This window comes from Gopherus flavomarginatus, chromosome 1 (genome assembly GCF_025201925.1).
Source record: "Gopherus flavomarginatus isolate rGopFla2 chromosome 1, rGopFla2.mat.asm, whole genome shotgun sequence".
NCBI classification, from domain to species: domain Eukaryota; kingdom Metazoa; phylum Chordata; order Testudines; family Testudinidae; genus Gopherus; species Gopherus flavomarginatus.
In genome coordinates, this window is record NC_066617.1 from 136,229,031 (window position 1) to 136,254,536 (window position 25,506).

Below are 25,506 nucleotides of genomic sequence, written 5' to 3' on the forward strand. Positions count from 1 at the left end.
CAGCCCGGGGCCCTAGTAGCGGTGATCACCGCTGCAGGTGGTCAGTGGGAATCCTGACCGCAACACTGCCATGGGTATCGGGAGGTCTGCAGCCTGACTCAGGTCGGCTGCTCCTGGGCTACTTCCAGTATCCCCCTCCGAGCCTACCTGGTTCGTGGGATCAGCTTCAGGGACGTCCCACCACATCGGCTCCTCACGGCCAGGGCTGGGCAGCAGGTCCAGCAGCTCTCCTGGGAAGTCCGGCCAGGCCTGTTCCGGGGGAGTCCTCGGGGCCGCAACAGGGGCGGGGCGTCTCTGGCCACTCCTCGTCATAGTGGGCGCGGGGCTGCTCCGGCAACTCCTCGTCGTAGCGGGGAGGTTCTGGCCAGTCCAGACACCGGCCTGCGGCCTCAGCAGCTTCCCAGTCAGGAGCTCCCGCGGACAGGTCTGCTCCTGACGGTGGCTGGGCTCCAACTGAGGGCTGAGGGCCAGCTTTTATTCTTCCGGGTCACCGCTTGACCCTCTGCGGGGCGGGACTTCCGCTTAGAGGCCCTGCCCTTACAGATGATTGACAGGGCTCGTCCCTCCCGGATGAGGAGGGGAGCCACACCGCCTCGTTACAGTCAGTAATAAAAAGATTAAATAAGATTGGTCCCAGAACCGATCCTTGAGGAACTCCACTAGTAACCTCCTTCCAGCATGATTGTTCACCCTTCAGTATGATCCGTTGTAGTCTACCCTTTAACCAGTTCCTTATCCACCTTTCAATTCTCACATTGATCCCCATCTTTTCCAATCTGACTAATAATTCCGCATGTGGAACCGTGTCAAATGCCTTACTGAAATCTAGGTAAATTAGGTCTACCACATTTCCTTTGTCTAAATAGTCTGTCACCTTCTCAAAGAAGGAGATCAGGTTGGTTTGGCACAATCTACCTTTAGTAAAACCATGTTGTACTTTGTCCCAATTACCATTGACCTCAATGTCCTTAACTACTTTCTCCTTCAAAATTTTTTCCAACACCTTACATACTACAAATGTCAAACTAACAGGCCTATAGTTACTCGGATCACTCTTTCTCCCTTTCTTCAAGATAGGAACTACGTTAGCAATTCTCCAGTCGTACGGTACAACCCCTGAGTTTACTGATTCATTAAAAATTCTCGCTAACGGGCTTGCAATTTCATGCGCCAGTTCCTTTAATATTCTCGGATGAAGATTGTCCGGGCCCTCCGATTTTGTCCCATTAAGCTGTTCAAGTATGGCTTCTACCTCAGATGTGGTAATATCCACCTCCATATCCTCCTTCCCGTTTGTCATCCTTCCATTATCCCTAAGCTCCCCATTAGCCTTATTAAAGACTGAGGCAAAGTACTTATTTAGATATTGGGCCACGCCTAGGTTATCCTTAACCTCCTTTCCATCCTCAGTGTGTAGCGGTCCCACTTTTTCTTTCTTTGTTTTCTTCTTATTTATATGGTTATAGAACCTTTTACTATTGGTTTTAATTCCCTTTGCAAGGTTCAACTCTACTTGGCTTTTAGCCTTTCTCACTTTATCCCTACATGTTCTGACCTCACTAAGATAGCCTACAAGGAGTGGAAGAAGGGTGGGATTAGCAAGGAAAGCTTTCTGCTTTTTCTTAATCACCTCCCTGAGATGCTTGCTCATTCAGCTTAGTCTACAACTCCTGCCTATGGTTTTTTTTCCCCTTTCTTGGGATGCAGGCTTCGGATAGTTTCTGCAGCTGCGACTTAAAGTAATTCCAGGCCTCCTCCGCATTTAGATCCACAAGTTCTTCAGTCCAATCCACTTCCCTAACTAATTTCCTTAATTCTTTAAAGTTAGCCCTCGAGAAGTCAAAAACCCTTGTCCCAGATTTATTTCTGTTTATCCTTCCATATAGTTTGAACTGAATTAGCTCATGATCACTCAAACCAAGGCTGTCCCCTACAACCATTTCCTCTATGAGGTCCTCACTGCTCACCAAAACCAAATCTAAAATGGCATCCCCTCTTGTCGGTTCTTCAACTACTTGGTGAAGGAATCTATCAGCTATCACATCCAGAAAAGTCTGAGCCCTACTATTCTTGCTAGCACTTGTACTCCAGTCTATATCTGGGAAGTTAAAGTCTCCCATGATCACACATTTCCCATTAGTGTTTACTTCCTTAAAAACATTAAAGAGGTCTCTATCCATATCCAAATCAGATCCCGGCGGTCTGTAGCACACCCCAAGTACTCTCTCAGGGGAGGCTCTAGTAGCTTTCTTTCCCAGTCTGATTTTTGCCCAGACAGACTCTGTCTTGTCCATTCCATCACTTCTTATTTCTTTACAGTTAACCTCCTCATTGATGTACAATGCTACTCCACCACCTTTGCCTTTATTTCTATCTTTCCTAAACAGCACATAGCCTTCAATACTTGTACTCCAGTCACGACTACTGTTCCACTACGTTTCTGTTATCCCTATAACATCTGGTTTCACTTCCTGCACCAGTAGCTCTAGTTCCTCCATTTTGTTCCCTAGGCTCCTCGCATTAGTGTATAGACATCTTAATTTTTGCCGTTTGGTTTCACTCACATTCTGTACCCTGTTAGGCACGGACATTCTACCACCACCATCACCTGTTAGTCTGTTAACTACACTACCCTTCCTCCTTATGCCAATTCTTGTGTCCACGGCTGTATCCCCTCTTACTTTGTTTACTTCCCTCTCAAGGTTAAAGTCCGGCGTGGAGATCTCCCGAACATCTCCCAACCATCTCCCCCAAATTTCTAGTTTAAAGCTCTTTTAATCAGGTCGGCGAGCCTCCATCCTAGAAGTCTATTTCCCTCCTTGCTCAGGTGAAGTCCATCCCGAGAGAACAGTCTTCTGTCCGTAAATGCTTCCCAATGGCTGTACATCCCAAAGCCCTCCTTATAGCACCACTGCCTGAGCCATCTGTTGATGGCCATAATCTTGTCACACCTTTGTCGCCCTTCTCTAGGAACTGGCAGAATCCCACTGAAGATCACCTGAGCCTCGATTTCCTTAAGCGTCTTCCCCAGTCTGGCATAGTCTCCCTTGATACATTCCAGAGAGTATCTAGCCATATCATTCGTTCCCACATGAAGGACAATCAACGGATTCTTCCCTGCTCCCGCTAGTATCCTTTTCAGCCTCAGGTCCACATCCTGTATCTTAGCACCCGGCATACAGCACACCCTTCTGTTCCCCCGACCAGCTCTAGTCACAGGCCTGTCTACTCTTCTCAGTAAGGAGTCTCCAATCACGCAGACCTGCCTTTTCCTGGTGACAGTGCGCTTCTCCGGTCTATCTCCCGCATCCACCAGCTGCAAGTCCCCGATTCCTATTCCCCCTTGCAATCCTCCTGAAACCCCTATGACAACCCACTTCCTGTTTCTCTGCCTCCTTTCCCCACCCCATGAGCCCAGCAGCAGGGCCCCCACAGCAAATACACCCAACCCCCCACTCTCTCTCCCTCAGAGCTAAGCCACAGGGCCTCCCCATCCCAGATATCCACACCCCCCAACTCCCCCCACAGGCCAGCCATAAGCCCCCCAGCCCAGACAACTGCTCTCCCCCTCCCCCACCCCAAACCCAAGGATCCTGAGGGAGAAAGCCTGATGCTCCAGGCTTGCAAGGAGTTTCCTGCACATTGCCCTCTCCTTCTCTCAGGGCATGCTGATAACTGCAGCTACCAGGAGCCCTCTGTCTCCCTTTCCCTCCCCTCAGCAGTGTCTATGTTTGAGCTGAGCTGGGTCTGGTGGCCCCTAGTGGTGGCTAGCAGCACTGCAGCCCATTTCTGTGAGGGAAAGAAAATTCTGTGTGCATAACATTAATTACTGCAAAATTCTGCCTTGCACAGTGGCACAGAATTCCCCCAGGAGTAATGGGCGCATCAAATGCATGTGGCAGTTCAGTGACTGACCTATGTAAAAGTGGCCCTTGAGACTTACCACCAAAATGAGCCCTATTGCTGCCACCCTTCCTTACCCAAAAGCAATCCCAATGAAGTAACTGGAACTATGTGTCAAAGGATTACAGAATTAGGCCTGGATCTAGACATTTTTACATGTATTATGGATGTGCTCCTGCAGCAAGCAACATCACCCCAACAATAGTGGCTTTAAAAAAAGGTCTTGGCTAAGACACTCTCCACTTTTAAGAGGTAGGACAGAATGTTCAAATCACACTTTTTTTTTTTTTTTTTTAATCCTGATCCAATTTAAGTCAATGGGAGTTGTGCCACTGACTGCACTGGGAAAAGGGATAAGCAGTGGGTGTCCATTTTTCAATATCATGAGCACAGTAATAAATTTAAAAGCCAAAATAGATCTTTAGAATGCTAAGAATGTTGTCTACAAGATTAAGTATTTTTACTAGGTCAAATCAAGGGTTTTAGCAAATAGTGTCCCTTGAAGGAGCTTTCCATCTGTAATTTCAATTAAAAGTAATCTTCAAGGGGGAGCGTGCCTTTATATTAAGCCTCAATTAATAAAAAGCCAAATAACTCATTGAACACTCAGCAATGGATCCCACAAAACACATTTATTTCAGGTCATTGTTGTAAATAAGCTACACGGTGATTAAGAAAAACCTTTAGACTTAAGTTTTTCCTTTCTGCAAGGTGCATTGACCCCTAAACTCGTTATTAGCCATAAATGTTATACAAGGATTTGTCATCAACTTGCTGAAAGAACAATTGTGTCCAGTCTTCTACAAAGCAAGGCACCAGCAAAGTATTGCTTGTTTTGTTTTGTTTTTTTAAACAAATTTTACACTTTTTTTTTTTAAACAGGCAAAAAGATTCATTCCATTAGACTGATACTTAAAATACTATCAAGCAAGGAAGGCAACTTTCCTAAGATTACATTTCCTACTGTGGCCTAATCTATAGCCTTGTCCACCACTTGTGTAAGACTTGCTCCTTTTTTAGTTACAAACCTTCTATTAAAAATAAACAGAATTTTAGACTGGGCAAGATATTTTCCTACACAAATACTAAAAACAGAGGAAGTTGGATATAAAAGAAGGAAACTTGGCGATGAAGCAGTGTAGTTTGAGTATACAAATAGTTATATCAATTTTTTTTCATAGTCGTTTCTTATTTGGCTCATCTTTCCTGAAATAGCACAGTTAATCTACTACATGTAGTAAATATTTCCACCTCTCAACTGTTTATACCCTGCAACCACAAAAAACAGATTATCCCCACTTTCCGTGAGGGTTAATCTACAGCCTCACCTTCACTAAGAAAAAAGGTTTTTAAATACATGTTAAAGTATATATTGTCCTGTCTACACTAGGGTAGTCACACATCAGCTGGTCAGGGCTCAACTTTAGTGGGGAGCCTAGGTTTACATTGATCAGCTAACAGTAATAGTTTAGACCAGGCCAGGCAAGTTTTAATTTTAAACATGTAACTAGCATGCCAATAATAAACATATATTTCTAGTGTAAACATGACCTACACAAGTGGGATTTGCCCTGGCCATGGAGAGTTGGGGTGCTTTCCCTCTGCACTACTACTCACTCTTCACCTAGACGCCACAGAAGAGTCTGTGCGGCTGTTCTTTGAGGTCTTCTCTCCATGGAGATTAGGAGGCACATGGAGGATGGGGGTGGAAGAAGAGCAGGAGACTGAACATGCTCCCCTGCTCAGCACCCAGCTTCCCGTTTTTTTCTCTCTCTCTCACATACACATACACACACGTTTCCAAAGCAGTACTGAGTCCTACTGTGCCTCCATCACAGCTGACACAAGCGATACCACCAGTAGGAAAACAACAACAATAGATGCACAGAGTGTCAATCTTTTCCTACTGATTCCATGACTGATCTCCCCCCTCCCATTAGAGGATGATGGTTCCCTGAAAATGCTGGGAGGTGAGCCTCATGGAGTTTTCTCTGGCTACCTCCTTCAGGTTCCTTTGCAGGTGATCTGTCCCTTAGTTATTATGGAGCTGTACGGCATTTCTAGAAGTAAGAATTTGGTACGTCTTCCCTCTGGGTGCATTAAATATGACTACTTTGTATTGTGACATGATGCAACAGTCCAGCACATGTTTAAAAAGCAAAAATAAATAAAATAAAAAAGGGAAGAAGCAGCACCCTCAACATAGCCAGTTGGACAGGTTAAACACTTGTAACATTTGATCAGAAAAAGGATTTTGTGATGTGGCATGAACTGCTTCTAATAAGTCCATTGTAAACAAAAACAGTTTCAATTTTAATAGAGCATTAGTCACATATCTCAGCATTTCTCAATAAATGTATCCAGTGCCCTGAGGGTAAAATTATTTCTGTTTACTGGGCTGAGTGGGGGGGGTCTCATACTCAAGAAGAATTACTTGGCTGTAGAGACAGAAACTAAAGCTCAGAAGCGTAACTCTTTATAAGACAGTCGAGAAGTAAAACTAGTCTCCGAGCACTCAGACACAGTTAAACAAGTCTGCTCCGTGTCTGTGCATAGCTCCCACTGAAGTCAAATAACTATAACTTCATTTTGCTTCAAGCACTGGAGACTTTTCACTGCATCAATAGCACCAGGCATTTAGTTGAGTTTCTCTCTGTTGGAAGATCTCCCTGAGATCCCCACACCCCACTTTCAAATTAGAGTTGGCAATTTCCTCAGTTTCTATCAGCAACCAAAGCAATTCACCACCACTGTTGGATGAAGTCACTGAAAAACCTCAAATGCAGCCTCCTGCTACAAGGAAATATTTCTTTAGAATTTCTTCCCTTTCCCCCTTCCCTCTGCATTCCATTTTCTTATAACCATTTTCTCCCTAATTTCTATGCACCTTTCCCTTCCCAATGACTCAAGTAATTTCTCTGAGGGTTTTTGTTGTTGTGTTTTTTGGAGGGCAAGTTTCTGTTTCTCCGATTCAGACTTGGCGAGAATTGAGAGCAGGGGAAAGGGGAGAGAACAGATTTTAAACCACACAAGACTGAGAATATGGTGTTTGTTTCCACAGTGTAGACATTTTAGTTCTATGCTCCAGTTCAGCGATGGAGGGACACTCCTCCCCCCTCTCCGCTCAAGTGTATACAAGGCTTTAGAAGCCAGGAACTGCATTCCTAAAGCTGCTTCAGGGTCAAATATAATCAGCATTTCTAGCTAAAAAAGCCTAGGACCCAATTCTCATTTTACAGAACCAGAATACTGTAAAGAGCCCTAGTGTAAACAGAAGTCAGGACCTTAAGCTTTATAGAGATGCTCACATGTGCAGCATATACATCTGTACATAGTACTGTGACTATTTTTTAAACCCTAGAGTTACATGAATAAACTTAAGTGAACTGACTACAGCAGGTTCAGTATAACACTTTTCTTAATACATGCAAAAAAAGCGAAAAAAAGTGTGCCATCTCTCTACATATAAAGAATTACACCCTCCCTCCCTCAAGTGGTTTTCTTGCATCCTACCTGAAAGCAGGTGTACAGAGTTGAAATTGTTCTCCAACTTGCCTAGTAGTACAGTAAGAAAGCAGTCAGATGAGAGAGAGGCAACATCCTTGGAACTTTGATCATATACAACCACCTCCTGCTTGCAATCAATCTCAATCTGAAAAGCAAATAATTGCAGATAAGGGAAAGGATAGGAAACCTTCCCCCTTACCAAACAGAATTAAGAGACCCTACATATTTACTGTACAGTGGTTCTAGTATCTGGATTTTACATACAGGTTTAAACAAAACTGACATTTTTACACCTTTTATTAGACCTAACTGTACTGTATCCCTTCAAGGTTTAGTAAATGGAATATCTGATCAGGGCTGAAGCTTGTTGCATGAGATGAGGTTCATCCACTGGGCAAATCTGAGCCACTTAAAAACACCAAAAACAAACAAAAAAAACCACAAACAAGTTTACCTGAAATTAAGGTGTTTTGCATTCAAATATAAAGCAACAAACCTTTAGTTTCTTCTCCCAAACAATTTACCTGTCCAAAAAACCTTGAACTGCTACAAGTATATTTTATTACATCTATAAAATTGGATTAACTTTTTGAAAATTAGACTTTCCAAATTACACCATGCATAAAATGTCAACCTGAGGCAAAAAGTTTATGCAGACATTCACTCTCTTCCCCTCCCTGCCCCCCATCTTTTCTGCCCAACCCAAAATATTTTGGAAACATTAACAACCTCTTAAATAAAATCCACAAATAGATTCACTTAAGTTACACTTCAAATTCTCTCTCATTGGCCTAACTCTGAAATGCTTACCTTTAAAATCCAAACAAAAGATATTTTACAGTTATCCAGAATGGGTGGGGGTTTTCTAATTTACATATTTCCTTCCACAACGTACAGCAAAACCCCTTAATAAGCAAGCCTTACTGCCAAAAAAAGGCCATCCCAAACAATCCTTGAAAGTATTAAATATAGTTCTCTTCCACATGTATAAGAAAACAACTTCCAACAACTGGATTTTTGTGTTGGTCTCTCGAGGGGCTCCTTACCACAGGATTCACTGTATTTCATATACCAAGATGTTTGAAGTTTAATTTGCAAAAACATATACTTGAAATATGAATAAACTACATATAAGGACCATACTACATGAAAAACTCTTAAGAGGGTTATAGAAAAGTAAACTGATGGGGAGTTTTATTTGAGTAATTCTTAAACATTACTGTATTGCCTATTGCATAATTTCACCAATAGTTTATTTACTGTAGCTCCTAGGAACTAGATAATAAAGTTGTGGAAGACTGCAATTCATCATTACTCATTTCACTACAATGTAGATTAATTTTATTTTAAGAGTTTTACTTCCACACTGCCTTAAAATAAAAAAAAAATAAAATAAAATAAAAAAAAGGCAAAAACGATCCTTACCTTGTGTTTTGCTGAATGCTGAATGAGTTCTGTAATTAACACTTTGTCCTGCTGCAGCCTCCGCTTCATAAGCTTGGAGCAGTTGATATTGATAGCATCCAAGATGTGGGATGTATTGTATTCCACAAAGGGACGGCTATCAATCAGTAGCAATTTTTCTGTGCCACTTTCCAGTAAAGCCACCAACCTCTCAGCAACCATGAGTTGAGTCCTGATCATCTCATCAGCCATGACAACAATAAGGCCTCTTTTACCACCTCCCTCTCTAATTTGCAGAGATGATGTAATGGCTATGTACTCAAAGGCTTAGCCACTCCATTGTACTGAAAGTGTATGAGGTCATGCTGGTAGTGACTGGCAAAAGAAAAGTTAAACCCATTTTCAGAAAGAGCCCTCCAAGTGAATGTCTCCTGCTTCCAGTTGATGCGCTGTTACAAAGGGCTCATTCCACAAAGCAGCCCCTCACATCTGATTCATGAGGAGACGACTACGGAGTGGCCATTTCACAATTCAAACAAAAGATGCTTTTGGCCTGCCACTGCATTACATCATTCTTTACCTATGCTCCCAGCTTTGCACTGGACTGAGGGCCTAGAAGACAAAGAAAGAAAGAAAAAAAAAAGAAAGTGCTTGCAGTATACAGTATTTGACATTATCACAATCTAGCCCATGCTCTGTGGGCATTACATTTTTAATATACACTTGAAACTTTAAATTTTCTTTGCGGCACGTTCCAAAGAGCTAGGGGTAATATCTGGAAGTCTGGGCTCTGACTCTTTTCTGACTCTACTCCAACTATCCCGGGCTGTACAATTACCCTGTTGGGGCAAATACAGTCAGTCTTAACTGAAGAACTTTGTTGCCACTGGAACAATCTCTTCGTAAGACTGCGCAATAGAATAGAATTATGCGACACTACTCGAAGCAGTGGTGTTCCTGTTCAAAGAAACTTCTTCTAGGTGTGCTGCAGCAGATTTAGTGAGATCTACAATTTATTAGGGAAAGGTAAGACCTTGATATTTGAAAAGGATTTTGTGTGTGAGCTTGTGCACTATCTTTCTTGAAAATTTCACCTTAAGGTGAGGACAAAAATTTGAGTGGAAATTGTCAGGAGCTAAAATGGAATATCGCCTCCTCTTTGGAGAAGGTGGGTGAAGAGAACACACAAGCAACATGCTGCCTTCGGGACCTAAACTTTTTGGTTTATCATTCAACATACAGTACCAACGACATAATTCTTGTCTACACTAGAGAAATTCACCTTGCTAAGCCTTGTTCGTTCAGTCTAATTGGAGCACTTGTGAGAGGTGTGTTACAAACAGTTTACATACATGCTAAATACCATTTGGAGGGGACTTCAGCAGAGCTAAATATTGGCTTAACCTGAACCAATCCAACTTAAACAGTTTTAGTGCCAGAGTGGTGGACAAACTAGATGAAATGGTTCAACTCGGCCTCCCAATACAGTCAATCAGTTGCTTTTTGAAGTCTCCCAGAGGACACTGCTTCTGGAACCTGTGGGATATGTACACAGAGGGCACAGCAACTGACATAGTTTAGGGTTAACAGACAAGGGCAAACCTGCCAGAAATTCAGCATGGCTAGCAGGACCACAAAGGGTATGTCTATACTGAAATCAAAAACCCACAGCTGGTCCATGCCAGCTGACTCAAGCTTGCAAGGCTTGAACTAAGGGGCTGTTTAATTGCAGTGTAGATGTTCAAGTCCAAGAGCTCGGGCTGCAGCCTGAGCTTGAATGTCTACACTACAATTAAACACCCCTTAGCCCGAGCCAGCTGGCGTGGGCCCTCCACATGTGCCTAATTGCTGTGTAGACATACCCAAAATGAACCATTTGTTTTTAAATCTGTGCAATATATCCTTCTCAGACACAAGTGGTTGCATTCTCTAGTTTATATGTGGTTCTGCAGTGTAGTGCTGCTGTTTTCTGTTGCTTAGGGAAATGTCTTATATGTAAAACTGAAGTACCTCTTTGACACAAAAGCAAAAGTACAAATCTTTGTCATGTCAACTAGCTATAGCCTAGGCTTGTAGTATCTGACCTGCAAACCAGGCAATTTTAATTTGCTAGTGATTGTACCAGACTGATGATACGCAAGCAGGATAATCCAACCATCAGGCTTGTTAGAGAAAAGAGGTAGAGAGAAAAGGTTTAATAAAAAAAAAAAAATTGAAATCCCCAGAACGATCAGTCTCTTAGGACAGAAGTGGGCAAACTACGGCCCGTGGGACCATCCTGCTCGGCCTCTGAGCTCCCAGCCAGGGAGGCTACTCCTCTGCTCCTCCCCTGTTGTCCCCACTCCTCCCACCGCAGCCTCAGCACTCTGGCCTACCGCTCCTGCCGGGCAGTGTGGCGGCATGGCTGGCTCCAGTATGGTAAGGGGGCAGGGAGCGGGTGATTCCAGGGGGCAGTCAGGGGACATGGAGCAGGGGCGGGGGTTGGATAGGCGCGGGAGACCCTGGGGTCTGTCAGGAGGTCGGGGTGTGGATAGGGGTCAGGGCAGTCAGGGGACTGGGAGCAGGAGAGTTGGCTAGGGGGTGGAATCCCTGGGGGGGTAGTTAGGGGCGGGGGCCATGAGGGAACAAGGGGGTTGGGTAAGGGGGTGGATAAGGAGCGGGGGCCAGGCTGTTTGGAGAGGCACAGACTTCCCTATCCAGCCTTCCATACTGTTTTGTAACCCCAATGTGGCACTTGGGCCAAAAAGTTTGCCCACCCGTCTTAGGGGGATACAAATTAAGCATTGAAACATTTCTATAAAACTTCAAAGCACTAATTTTTGAAAGAAAAAATTCTGAAATTTAATACACAATGCACATGCAAAGATAAGAGCCTTTCAACACAACCCCACCTGCAACACTAAGTTGGATTTTTTTAAAAGAAAAATCTTACCTCAAATTTCTTTTAGTGGTCATGTAAATCTAGCCATAATACGTCCAGGGTAGAACACATATTTTACAGCCCTAATCCTGAACTACAAACAGTGCAGAGATTGGGATGGGCCTGCAGACTTCCCAGGGCAAAATCAGGGTCTAAAGTAGCACATGTACCTTGGTCTGCAAGTATAACAACACAACACGGGTTCCAATTGTGTAAGGTAGTGAGAGCTTTTAAATTCCACTGATTACAAGTGTCGTTAAAACGAGCTCAGCACCCTGCAGGAGGCACTTAACACCTTGTGGAGTCAAGTCTGAAGAAAACAACATCATCTTTATTGTGATAAGCTCATGAATTCAAATTAATTCAGAAATGGTTGTATATATGGCTTCTATTATAGTAACAGGTCATTTGTGTTTAGCAGTGGGAAATCCCACAGCAGTAGGTGTTCTATTAGTTAGATAAAGATTATTCAAACACATCCACCCCCGCCCCATATATCTAAGCTCAATTCAGAAAAGTGAACAAGGTTCATTCTGACAGAAAGATTTAGTCTTAAACACACACACAGAGACACACCAACCAACCCTAGGATAAATAACTTGTTTCATGTTTTAAAGAGAACAGCGTTGCATTTACCAGCACAAGAAAAATGCCAGACTTTTACATAAGCAGTCACTGGGTTGATAAAATGTTGTTTATCTATTTGCCAAGACCCCGCTGCTTAATGGCAAGTTGCCACCATTTCTATTCAGATCTAGTGAAATCCATATTTCTCTAGGAGGCCAAAATAAGAAGTGGGGAAAATTACTACAGCAGACCTTTAGGAACTAGTGAAATCCTATCTATGCAATCTGACTGGCAGATGCTTTTCCTAAATAGAATATCCACTATTAAATACACGCTTATTTTAAAAGTAGGTGGAAGGGAATAAAAAAGCTAAACTAGTTAACAGGCTTTAAACTATCTAGTTATAAAAGAACATAAGTTCCAGCCATGCTTTGTTAACCTAGTGAGTTATGCCTAATTTCTAAAACCAGCAAGAAAAAAATAATTTAGATTTTTATTAATATATTGTACCCTGAATTTTGGATTCACTCCTCTGTACCCAGACATACCAGAGCCTGATCCAAAGTTTGGTGAAGTCAGTGGGTGCCTTTCCACTAGCTATAATGGGATTCAGATCATGCCCGTACTGAGATAAACCTTCTGCTTGGATAGGTAAAGGGCTGAGTTTAAGTCTGAATAACAAAGAAGAAATACAGTAGGTAAGAAGTTTCATGAACTTCCAACATTCTTAATTTTACTGATTTACAAATGTTTAAAAACATTCTTTCAGAAAATGATTATTAATTAAGTTAGGAGGCTATGAAGAAAAGAAATATTCCCAGGCAATTTATTCCATCTTGCTGACTCAGTTAGCCTCTTCTCTCACAGTGAGAGTTTTTCTAAAGCCAAAAATTCTTCTTAAAGACCCTAAAAATCTGATAGTAGGGACTCCCCCCTCCTAAAAAAAAAAAAAAGGAGGAATGTCTCTCTGAAACCTTTTAGTAAATTTTCTAATACAGTTTGGTAATCTGCAAACTTCTGGCTGTATTTACATAGTAGTAATTTGAATGTTACGAGCACTTTGACTTTAGTTTTGTCTCATTTGTATGGCTGCCAGTTTCATGTACTAAACTGCATCATGGAGTGACTCACTGTCAATTCGTTGTGCTCCACTGCAACATAAGTGACATCGTCATGAGGCTGCACTTAATTGCAGTGTCATAAGCAGGCCATTATATTGATGATCTTTGGACCAGGAAACATCTTAGAAAATCCAAGTTACAGGATGATCACAGGTATTGAAGTTAGCTGGAACTACAAAACATCAGCCAGTTATGAGGATGTTGTATTAAGCTGTCAACATGGAATGTCACCATACTGCGACGGATTTCAGAGTAGCAGCTGTGTTAGTCTGTATTCGCAAAAAGAAGAGAAGTACGTGTGGCACCTTAAAGACTAACAAATTTATTTGAGCACCACTTTGGCTTAACCATGAGATCTTGCATGATCTACAAAATAAAAAGGAGTCATAAAAAATGGAAACTAGGTCAGATTACAAAGGATGAACATAGGCAAACAACACAGGAATGCAGAGGCAAGATTAGAAAGGCAAAGGCACAAAATGAGCTCAAACTAGCTATGGGAATAAAGGGAAACGAGACGACTTTTTATCAATACATTAGAAGCAAGAGGAAGACTAAGGACAGGGTAGGCCCACTGCTCAGTGAGGAGGGAGAAACAGTAACAGGAAACTTGGAAATGGCAGAGATGCTTAATGACTTCTTTGTTTTGGTCTTCACTGAGAAGTCTGAAGGAATGTCTAACATAGTGAATGCTTATGGGAAGGGGGTAGGTTTGGAAGATAAAAGAGCAAGTTAAAAATCACTTAGAAAAGTTAGATGCCTGCAAGTCATCAGGGCCTGATGAAATGCATCCTAGAATATCAAGGAGTTAATAGAGGAGGTATCTGAGCCTCTAGCTATTATCTTTGGAAAGTCATGGGAGATGGGAGAGATTCCAGAAGACTGGAAAAGGGCAAATATAGTGCCCATCTATAAAAAGGGAAATAAAAACAACCCAGGAAACTACAGACCAGTTAGTTTAACTTCTGTGCCAGGGAAGATAATGGAGCAAGTAATTAAAGAAATCATCTGCAAACACTTGGAAGGTGGTAAGGTGATAGGGAATAGCCAGCATGGATTTGTAAAGAACAAATCATGTCAAACCAATCTGATAGCTTTCTCTGATAGGATAACGAGTCTTGTGAATAAGGGAGAAGCAGTGGATGTGGTATACCTAGACTTTAGTAAGGCATTTGATACGGTCTCGCATGGTATCCTTATCGATAAACTAGGCAAATACAATTTAGATGGGTCTACTATAAGGTGGGTGCATAACTGGCTGGATAACCGTACTCAGAGAGTAGTTATTAATGTCTCCCAATCCTGCTGGAAAGGTAAAACAAGTGGGGTTCCGCAGGAGTCTGTTTTGGGACTGGCTCTGTTCAATATCTTCATCAACGACTTAGATGTTGGCATAGAAAGTACGCTTATTAAGTTTGCAGACGATACCAAACTGGGAGGGATTGCAACTGCTTTGGAGGACAGAGTCAAAATTCAAAACGATCTGGACAAATTGGAGGAATGGTCTGAGGTAAACCGGATGAAGTTCAATAAAGACAAATGCAAAGTGCTCCACTTAGAAAGGAACAATCAGTTTCACACATACAGAATGGGAAGAGACTGTCTACGAAGGAGTATGGCAGAAAGAGATCTAGGGGTCATAGTGGACCACAAGCTAAATATGAGTCAACAGTGTGAAACTGTTGCAAAAAAAGCAAACGCGATTCCGGGATGCATTAACAGGTGTGTTGTAAACAAGACACGAGAAGTCATTCTTCCGCTTTACTCTGCGCTGGTTAGGCCTCAACTGGAGTATTGTGTCCAGTTCTGGGCACCGCATTTCAAGAAAGATGTGGAGAAATTGGAGAGGGTCAAGAGAAGAGCAACAAGAATGATTAAAGGTCTTGAGAACATGACCTACGAAGGAAGGCTGAAAGAATTGGGTTTATTTAGTTTGGAAAAGAGAAGACTGAGAGAGGACATGATAGCAGTTTTCAGGTATCTAAAAGGGTGTCATCAGGAGGAAGGAGAAAACTTGTTCACCTTAGCCTCTAATGATAGAACAAGAAGCAATGGCCTTAAACTGCAGCAAGGGAGATTTAGGTTGGACATTAGGAAAAAGTTCCTAACTGTCAGGGTAGTTAAACACTGGAATAAATTGCCTAGGGAGGTTGTGGAATCTTCATCTCTGGAGATATTTAAGAGTAGGTTAGATAAATGTCTATCAGGGATGGTCTAGACAGTATTTGGTCCTGCCATGAGGGCAGGGGACTGGACTCAATGACCTCTCGAGGTCCCTTCCAGTCCTAGAATCTATGAATATATAAGAAGTGCGCTGTAGCCCACAAAAGCTTCAGATGCATAGAATGGAACATATAGTAAGGAGATATATATACATACAGAACATTAAAAGGTGGAAGTAGCCATATCAACTCTAAGAGGCTAATTCATTAAGATGAGCTATAATCAGCAGGAGGAAAAAAAAAACAAAACACGTGTAGTGATAATCAAGATGGCCCATTGCAGACAGTTGACAAGGGGTGTGAGGATACTTAACATGGGGAAATAGATTTTTGTTCTCCTGCTGATTGTAGCTCATTTCCAGCATAGGTAGTAAAATACATAAATTGAACCAGGGTCTGTTGCATAGCAATGGCACTACCTGAACACTACTCCTGTTAGTAATAATTAGTTTACTACTTCAGCAAAAAGAACTAGGAAGTATTTTCCACTGCATGCATCCGATGAAGTAGGTTTTAGCCCATGAAAGCTTATGCTTAAATAAATCTGTTAGTCTCTAAGGTGTGTCAAGTACTCTTCGTTCTTTTTGCTGATACAGACTAACACAGCTACCACCCTGAAACCTTTACTACTTCAGTGATGCCTGCTATACCAGGTACTGCCAGTGCTGCCGGCTCTTACTGAAGTGACAAGGTTCTACGGAAACGTTGGTACTAAAGCTTCTGTATTACTCTGAGGAGATCTGAAAATGTAGGCATCCCACGAGAGACTCAACTTTCAGAATACTGGTGCTCATTTTCAGAACCCCCCCCAAACCCACAGACAAAGTGAAGATGCTTAAAGTACATCACATCGGACACCCAAACCCCACCCCAAAAATTGCTCATGTGGTAGAACTGTGTAAGGAAGGCGTTTCAAAATGATGGTTTGGTTTTGTTTTTTTTTTTAAAAGTGGATTTTCTCCTGTTGCTGTTTGCAAAAAGATTTAAAAAAACGAAGTCCAAGGTTTAGTCTTGGTCATGGATCCAAACAAAATATTATATGGGCAGAGGTCAAGCATCTATAGGTCACAGGATAAATTCGACTTTTTGCAACCTGTTTTACAAGTTCTCTCCTACGCACGTGATCAATAGCATTCTAAAGATATTATCTGGGGACTGAACAAGACATTCCAATACTCGAGGCAAAAACCTTTGCTCTTTTGCTTAAACTTCATAAGAATCAAGTTTCAAATTATGGGCCATATACCAACTAGAGGTCTTCCCACATTGACCGCAGAAAAACGAGAATAAAATTGTTCTGGAATAGAGTCTATTACCCATACAGTTGGAGGTATATTGCAATTCAAGACCAGCAGAAAAAACAGTAAACAGCTAGATCTGATTGTTACCTACCAGTAGTGAGAAGCTGTATGTATGTGGGGGAGGGATGGATAATTTACACAGTGAGGAGTGGGGCATAAGGGATCCTGCTCAAAGTGAAATCCTATGGGGAAACTCCAATCAACTTCAATCAATGGTGCAAGACCAAACCTATTAACTCTATAGGCCAGCCATGTAAAAGAGCAGAAAGTCTGTATGTCACATACATAACTCATGCTAACAAGTTATGGTTCTCCATTTCCTCTCTAGTACCTAGACCAGAGGTGGGCAAACTACGACCCACGGGCCACATCCGGCCCAGGGGACTGTCCTGCCCGGCCCTTGAGCTCCCGGCCATGGAGGCTGTCCCTGACCCCTCCCCTGCAGCCTCAGCTCGCCATGCTGTCAGCACTCTGGGCTGCAAATTCCTGCCGGGCAGCACAGCTGTGAGAGCCGCTGGGGTGTAGTGTATTAAATTGCTCCCCATAGGAATGTGCTACTTACGGAGCACTGGGACTGGCAACTGTAAATAGCACACCGTAAGTAGCACATTCCTATAGGGAGCAATTTAGTACACTACACATGGGGAGGGAAGGCTGTGCCTCCCCAAACAGCCTGGCTCCCACCCCCTATTCACCCCCTCCCATTTCCCGCCCCCTGGCTGCCCCCCTCAGAACTCCCAACCCACCCAACTGCCACCGCCCACACTCCTTGTTCCCTGACCAGGACCCCCTGACTCCAACCACCACCCCCCCCAAGGATCCTGCCCCCTATCCAATACGCCCTGCTCCCTGACCCCTATCCACAATCCTGCCCCAACAGGCCCCCGAGACTCCCACGCCTATCCAACCCGCTGTCCCTTGACTGCCCCCCCTGAACCTCCATCCCATCCAACTGCCCCCTGCTCCCTGTCCCCTGACTGCCCCCCCACACCCACTCCCCACCCCCTTATGCCGCTCAGAGCACCAGAACTGGTAGCTGTAAGTAGTACACCGTAAGTAGCACATTCCTACAGGAAGCAAATCCAATACACTACACCAGCCCTCCAATACATTTTCAGAACCCTGATGTGGCCTTCAGGCCAAAAAGTTTGCCCATCCCTGGCCTAGACCATGCAGAGAGGATGTCTACACTGCAGCTGGAAAGTGAGCCTCCCAGCTCAGATGGACAGATTTGTACTAGCTCCAATAGGAGCTACAGCGCTAAAAAACCAGCAGCAGCATGGGCATTGTGGCTCAGGAGGCAGGTTGGGCTCAAGCCCATTCAACTCCCCGGTCTGAGTTCGTGTGGGCTAGCCCAAGTCTCTGCTGGAGCCACAACGTCCATACTGCAATGTAGATGAACCCATAGACTTTTAGGAGTCTGCTGTTCCCTGTGACCTAAAGGATTAGGTCCATTAGAACAAGTAGTAGAGACTCATGCTTTTACACCTACAGACCCTGGGTTCAATAACTGCAGATGACCCAAGCAGCACCACTGTTACTCAGACTCACCTCTTAAGAACATAAAAATGGTGATACTGGGACAGACTAATGGTCCATCTAAGTATCCCATCTCTGACAGTGGCCAGTGCCAAATATTTGAGAGAGAATGAATACAACAGGTCAACGTAAGATTTAAGATCAGCCAGAGCATGGAAAGAAGTAGGTTTTGCACTACCTCACTAGGGCATTCAAAATTGGCTTAATGGTAAAAAGAGCAGTGAGGAAGATAGTGAGATTGAAAATTTTTACTTGAGGTCCTCTCTAAAGCATCTCAGGCCCACAGAACCAAAGTACTATTTTCAAGAGTGACTTAGGCACTTGTGAAAGTTTTATCTCTGTGCTCAACCACATGCTCCTGCCTGCCCTTCCTCCAGTCTATCTGCAATTCATGTCTGTGACCATGTAGAGCCAGAATGCAAGTGCGTTATTGTCTCAGTCTTAGTAAAGTGGTATGGTTTGTATGAACAGAGGGTGCCTATAAGTGAAAATTTGACCCTGTGCATTTTATTTAATTTTTTAAAATTAATACTCCCCCCTTTCGGCTGATTTTGCAGTGAAACCCAGGATGTTTGCTCAACTCTAATGCAGGTAGCGTGCATTTTTGATTATCTGATAAACAGAATGCTTGTTTATGATAAAGGGAAGTACAATTAATTGAAAGCATGCATTACAGACAGTTTTCTGTTAATGCATCATTGCTCAGCAAATTGTTCATCATGCTATTTGATCTGTAATTGCTAGCAGTTGTGATTAGTAGTTTTAAATGAGTTTTGGATAAATTTTGTTCTGCCCAGCTCAGACCAGGATGGAGGAAAAGCACCTTCTTTGCACAACTAACCTGCAGAATGTATCTGAAATTCATATTTTAAAATTATAGTTTGTATTCCTGATACTACTGCCAATAAACGACCATATTCTAGGGCATCACATCAGTGATTAATGAAGTTCTTGTCCAAATTTTTGAATCAGTATAGAAAGCAGAATAGAAACATTTAAAAAGACCTCTTACCCAAAATAAAAAAGAAATTGTATTTATTGGAAATGTTAGTCTCATATGCTGCCATCTGAAGCCTCAAATGGTATCATTTTTCAGAAAGCATGCAATTACCAGCTAACTGGAAAGCTGTAGTTACAAACCTTGGACTGGCGCTAGATTTTTAACAAGTATTTAGGCCCTAACAATGCAAAGTGCCTTTTCCTGTGTAGAGCTGATTTTTTGGGTTCGCTGGCAATTTCAGAAAATGAAACACAAATTGGTGTGAGTCAAACTGAAGCTTTCTGGAATTCTCATTTATTCTGGGTTGGGGCTTGCTCCCTCTCTCCTGTTGAAGCTGTTCCACTTAGTATAGAATACACGGAGTACTGGACACCCAGGTTCCAGTCTCTGCTCCAATTAATATTTAAGTATATTTTTTAAGAGTAGAACAGCATCAACAGGAGAGACTGAGAAGGACTTACCTCAGAATAGCTGGAGCAGGGACTTGAGGCCAGTTCTCCCCCATCCAGGTGAGTGCCATAATCACAGGGCTGTTTGGTAAAAGGGGGCACCTCACCTCCACCACCACCACCTCCTCCTCCTACATTTTGTGAATAGTGCATAAAACCCCTAGCCTGAAAAAAACAAAAACAAAAAACAAAAAAACCAAAGCTTTGATAGTGGTCCGTTTTGACACTGACAGTTCTGAATGGGTTTTTTTTTTTCCCGTTTTGACCAAACCAATTGCCATAACTGACACAAATTTGTGAACTGTTTCATTTGACCTAGATCAGCTGAAAAATTTCACTCACATTCACACTCAGGTCCCCTTGCAGTCTACAGTCTGCAAAGTCTTGCCCTTTATTTTCAAAATACATGTCATTTGATTTCTGCATTGAAATGCTTTTCACGACCAGCATATTCAGACAGCTGAGCTAAGCAAGATGGGCGGGGTTTACTTTTAAGCAATGGTGGGATTTTGCGCACTATACAAATGTCATTTAAAACAATGTTCACAAGTGACATAGCACGCTTCTCATCAACTGGTTGTTACTGTCCTATTTATCTCTCAATCCACATGTAATGTTATTGAGAGGCCTCCTAATGCACTAATACCAACGCAGAGTGACCATAACTGACTAACATAACTGATGCTCTTATTGAGAAGTCAAGCTGTTTATTTCATTCCAAAGATCAATTAGGCTTGTTTACAATGTTTATTATAGCAGAGAAACCTGATTGCTAGAATATGAAGTCATGGGAAACACTGAAGAATGTGCTGATATAGTGCTTCGCTCAATAATCCGCAGCTCACACACCCAGTTTATTTCTTGGCCTCCCTCCCCACATCCACCCAAGCAATAAGTTGTTTCCAGATGGAAACAATTCTCATTGTTGGGTGAGAGCATGTGTCATTTGCATGGACAGCTTATCTAATATGTTCAACGCCAAATAGCAGAGTACACATTTTTAAGCTTCCCATCTTCAGGGAACTGCAGATAACCAGCAAAGACTAGAACTCATTGCAGAAGTTCATTAGCCCAACATGCTCTTTAACATAAGAACATTCAAATTTCACCTCATTCTAGACAGTAAAGGTACCTGGGAGCTAGTTCACTTCCACCTGGCAATGTTACAATTTATGAAAAAGTTTAAAGGAATGTTTAAGAAGTCAAGAGGTGGTATGAACATTATCAATTCACAGTTGCAATTGTCAACGATTACTCAAATCTAAGCCAATTTCTACATTGGCCAGGTGGGATACTCCCTCACCCTGCAAACCATTGAGAAGAAAGTACCTAAAACATAAAACAAAAGTAAAGCCTTTAAAAAAAAAAAAAAGTCAAAAGCAAAACACATTAATTTGCAGTACTCCCTCCCCACAACTTGCTGTAGATCTAGAAATTTTCCCATTAAAATGGATGAGATTGTGGGGGGTTTCAACTGCTATTCTCTAGAGACAAACATCTTAGCCTTTGACTATAATGAAAAGCTGAACATTAAAGCAGATTTAATGCTGACCCACCTTCCTGCTGGGTTCTTAAATTCAGACCTGTACAACTGCATCCCATATAAACATTTACAAGGGCCCTCAGAGATGCATGTTTAGCATCTATTAATAAAGTTAACTGACAGTCTTTTGGCTACACATGAATATGAAATGGTAACTAACTGCTCCCAATTCCATCACGTTGCAACTTAATCCAATAGCGGAAACTGCCTAGAACCAATATTTAACTTATTCAGAGTTTAAAGCATATGTACTAATTTCTATATAAACTCTACAAGTACCTGTGGTTATTGCAAGATGATTAAGTGGAAGTAAGGATCATAACAAAATAAAAATAAAGACACTAATGCTCATTCCACACTCAACAGATCCTGGGAAGCTAAACAAAACAAAAATCACTATCTACTGTTGGCAACTCTACTTAATTGTCATAACAAATCATTGCCAAGTATTGCCTTATGAAATCCAGAAGTGGTTCTCAACAGTGTAGCATATACAATCTAACAAAACCATAAGGAGTCATCACAAAAGAGGGCAGAGATCGTTCTGAAAGACGCTACAGATTCTCTCAAATTAATGCCATCTTGCATTGGAAGGACCTGCAAGAACGGCCACTCCACTTTTCTGTGATAACAGGCATTAAAATCTTTGCAAAATATGGCATGTTTGCATATGATACAGTAAAACAAATACCCACAACCTCTAACTTGTTTTGTTAGCAGGTAGTTTGTACCCAGGAGCACTGTGTAGGTAAGTATGTTAGCCACCAACAGCTAAGTTTATGCCAGCAGAGGTTCCCCGGCGACACAAACTCCTCCAGAGTTCCAGGCTAAGGATGCAACACTTGCATGCACATACACGTGTGTAATAGAGAAAGGGGATGGGGAGTGGGGGGGAAGGGCAGCATACACCAAGAGCAGCAGCACAAGATAATCTATTCAGTGTTGTGCCAATTCAACATGTCCTCACACCTGCTCTCTCCAGTAGAGCTCCTTTGAAGCCCACACAAGAATTAAACCTGCAAATCTCTTCCCTTTGCTCCCCCCTTTTCCCCACCACGTGGGATCCCAATAGAAGGCAGCGGGGTAGGGACAGAGGCAAGGGAAGTGAAAGCTCTTTCTGCAGTCTTTGTTCAGCATTTGGCTGGAAACAGCCTATTAACAATTAGTCCTAGTGCTTAACACACTTTTGGTTTTGCTTAGAGAAAACTTATTAGAGTCAGTATTGGAATAGTCCCAGGACACCTTTTGCCACGGTGCATGGTAGCCAAAGTCTTGACTTAGTCCCTCTTTTACAAATTCCCCCACAATGCCTGAGATAACCATCATAATAGCGTAGTAACACTCGGCACATACACAATGTCTTTCATCCATGGGCCTCAAAGTCCCCACAAATTATTAAACCTAACTAGCGCCATGTGGAGCTAGATTAGCATTCTCCCCATTTTACACAAGGGCAATGAGGCTAGGGTGACCAGATAGCAAGTGTGAAAAATTGGGACAGAGGAGAGATGGCAGGGGAGGTAATAGAAGCCTATATAAGAAAAAGCCCCAAATATCGGGACTGTCCCTATTTAAAAAAAATCAAAAATCAGGACATCTGGTCACCCTAAATGAGGCACAGAGAAGCTAAGTATCCTGGCCAGGCATATACAATGGAATACAGAACTCTTGAATTCAAGCATACCACTCTACAACTAGACAACATTCACTCTGCTGAAAACCAGATTTAAAAAAACCAAACAGACACACTTGGCAATTTCAAAGCACTTCACCACCTTCCAGTAAAACATGTTTAGAATAGGAATTGCTCATGACTCGAGACTGCTTGGGCCCTGGCAATGTTCATAACCACACTTAAGTACACTTGGAAATTCCCTGGCAGCGTTGTTGCAGGAACAGACATTTCCTGTAATTTTCAGAAGCATTTTATTCTCCTCTTTAGCCTGTTGTGAGGGGGAGGGAGAGGAGGATGCTGTATTATAATTAAGCAAAATGTGAGCGAGACCCCCAAATATAAAAGGCAAAACTTCAGCTATTCACACTTAAACAATAGTATTTGTTCCTTGGGACAAAGAGGGATTTTTCTGCTGACACTAGAAAAGTTAATACACAGTAAATAAAGGTGACATAAAAAATAAACTTACTATTTTGCTTATTTATGGTATATAAGAAAAGCCGTCAAGTCTTTTAAAATTGTTATTAATACTGTAGAACCTCAGAGTTATGAGCACTAGATTTACGAACTGACCAGTTAACCACACATCACATTTGGAACAGGAAATGCACAATCAGGCAGCAACATAGACAAAAAAACACAAACCATTTTTCTTCTGCAGAGTAAAGTTTCAAAGGCTGTATTAAGTCAATGTTCAGTTGTAAACTTTTGAAAGAACTACCATAACATTTTGTTGAGTTATGAACATTTCAGAGTTACAAACAACCTCCATTCCCGAGATGCTCATAACTCGGAGGTTCTACTGTACTACATTCTGCTTGTATCTTGCATCAAAAATTTGGGTATTTTCTACCCAGTTGCTACTCAGAGCTTTCCCAAGCTGGTTAGTTTTTACTGTGCTGCAATCTTGTAACAAAAAGAGAGACAGAATGCTCCCCTCCCTCTTAGCAGCCACTAGGGTTGAATGGTGTGGCTTCAAATGTGTCGGTCATAAACAGATAGTTAAGGATTAATGTCTCTTTTACCTGTAAAGGGTTACAAGCAGTGAACCTGGAACACCTGACCAGAAGACCAATCAGAAAACAAGATACTTTCAAATCTCGGTGGAGGGAAGTCTGTGTTTTGTGTTGTTGTTTGTCTGTTGTTCTCTCTCGGTTCTGAGAGTAACCAGACGTACCTACAGGCTCTCTAATTTTCTGTTCAAATAGTAAGTACCTATTTTACAAATAGAAAGGCGGTTTAGTCTTTTTGATTGTTTTCTTTATTTGCAAATGTGTATTTTGCTGGAAGGATTTTAATTTGTATTTGTGTTGGGGGGAAGGCTTCTCTCTAGCGTCTATAAGCTGAAAGACCCTGTAACCTTTACCATCTTAATTACAGAGACAACTTTTACTTTTTATTTTCTTTTATTAAAAGCTTTTCTTTAAGACCTGATTGATTCTTTCCCCTTGTTGGGGCTCAAGGGAATTGAGTCTGTACTCACCAGGGAATTGGTGGGAGACAGAAGGGAGGGGGGAAGGTGCATCCCTCTCTGTTTTAAGATTCAAGGAGTTTGAATCACAGTGATCTTCCAGAGTAACCCAGGGAGGGAAAGCCTGGGAGAGGCAACAGTGGGGGAAAGGGTTTACTTTCCTTGTGTAAGATCCAGGGGGTCTGGGTCTTGGGGTCCTCTGGGAAGGTTTTGGGGGACCAGAGTGTACCAGGCACTGCAAGTCCTGGTTGGTGGCAGCACTACAAGATATAAGCTGGTAATTAAGCTTAGGGGGATTCATGCTGGTACTCCATCTTTTGGACGCTAAGGTTCAGAGTGGGGGTTATACCATGACAGTGTCACTCACTAACTAAAAGCTGTTGTGAGACACCAAGCCTCCTAGCATGGTTCTGGGACAGCATCCTTGTAGGAGTCCCAGCATCCTTTCCTCCCCTCGCAGTCAGAGGGGCACTGCCTCTTGCCAATGAGCTCTGTCATCTTTTGTCTTGGTCCATGTAGGTTTAATCCTCTGCCTAGTAAGGGTCTGATCAGGGCCGGCGCAACCCATTAGGCGACCGCGCTAACATTTGGGGGGTGGTGACCACGGCAACCAGATCTTCCCTCGCCCCTGTTGGGGGTGGCATTTGGGGGGCGGGACCTTCCGCCACCTCTGTTGGGGGCGGCATTTTGGGGGCGGGACCTTCTGCCGCCTAGTGTGGCAAAAAAGCTGGTGGCGCTCCTGGGTCTGATATAAAGTTGGTCAGTCTGTTTAGCTGGAGCAGAATGAGCCAGCCTTAAGACTCATTTGCCTGATTCCACACAATCCTCCTCTCACAACAATGCTTTCAAGACCCAAGTTACTGGATGTAGGGAGGATTTAAGGA

General features: G+C 42.6%; 1 protein-coding gene across 8 annotated transcripts in view; it reads right to left on the reverse strand.

The window, feature by feature from the left end:
* DUSP16 (dual specificity phosphatase 16) overlaps positions 1-25,506 on the reverse strand; it is a 104,931-nt gene that overhangs the window by 46,379 nt on the left and 33,046 nt on the right. For 3 of the 8 annotated variants that reach the window (XM_050965372.1, XM_050965400.1, XM_050965440.1), the window contains 2 exons: positions 8,836-9,426; positions 7,417-7,555 (listed from right to left, as the gene is read on the reverse strand). In XM_050965372.1, the coding sequence (XP_050821329.1) occupies positions 7,417-7,555; positions 8,836-9,066 (370 nt within the window). In that variant the 5' untranslated portion in view covers positions 9,067-9,426. Of the gene's footprint in view, positions 1-7,416; positions 7,556-8,835; positions 9,427-11,746; positions 11,911-12,849; positions 12,973-13,432; positions 13,595-19,945; positions 20,099-25,506 lie in introns of all 8 variants that reach the window. The other 5 variants (XM_050965410.1, XM_050965381.1, XM_050965419.1 and 2 more) reach the window with 5 other exon arrangements.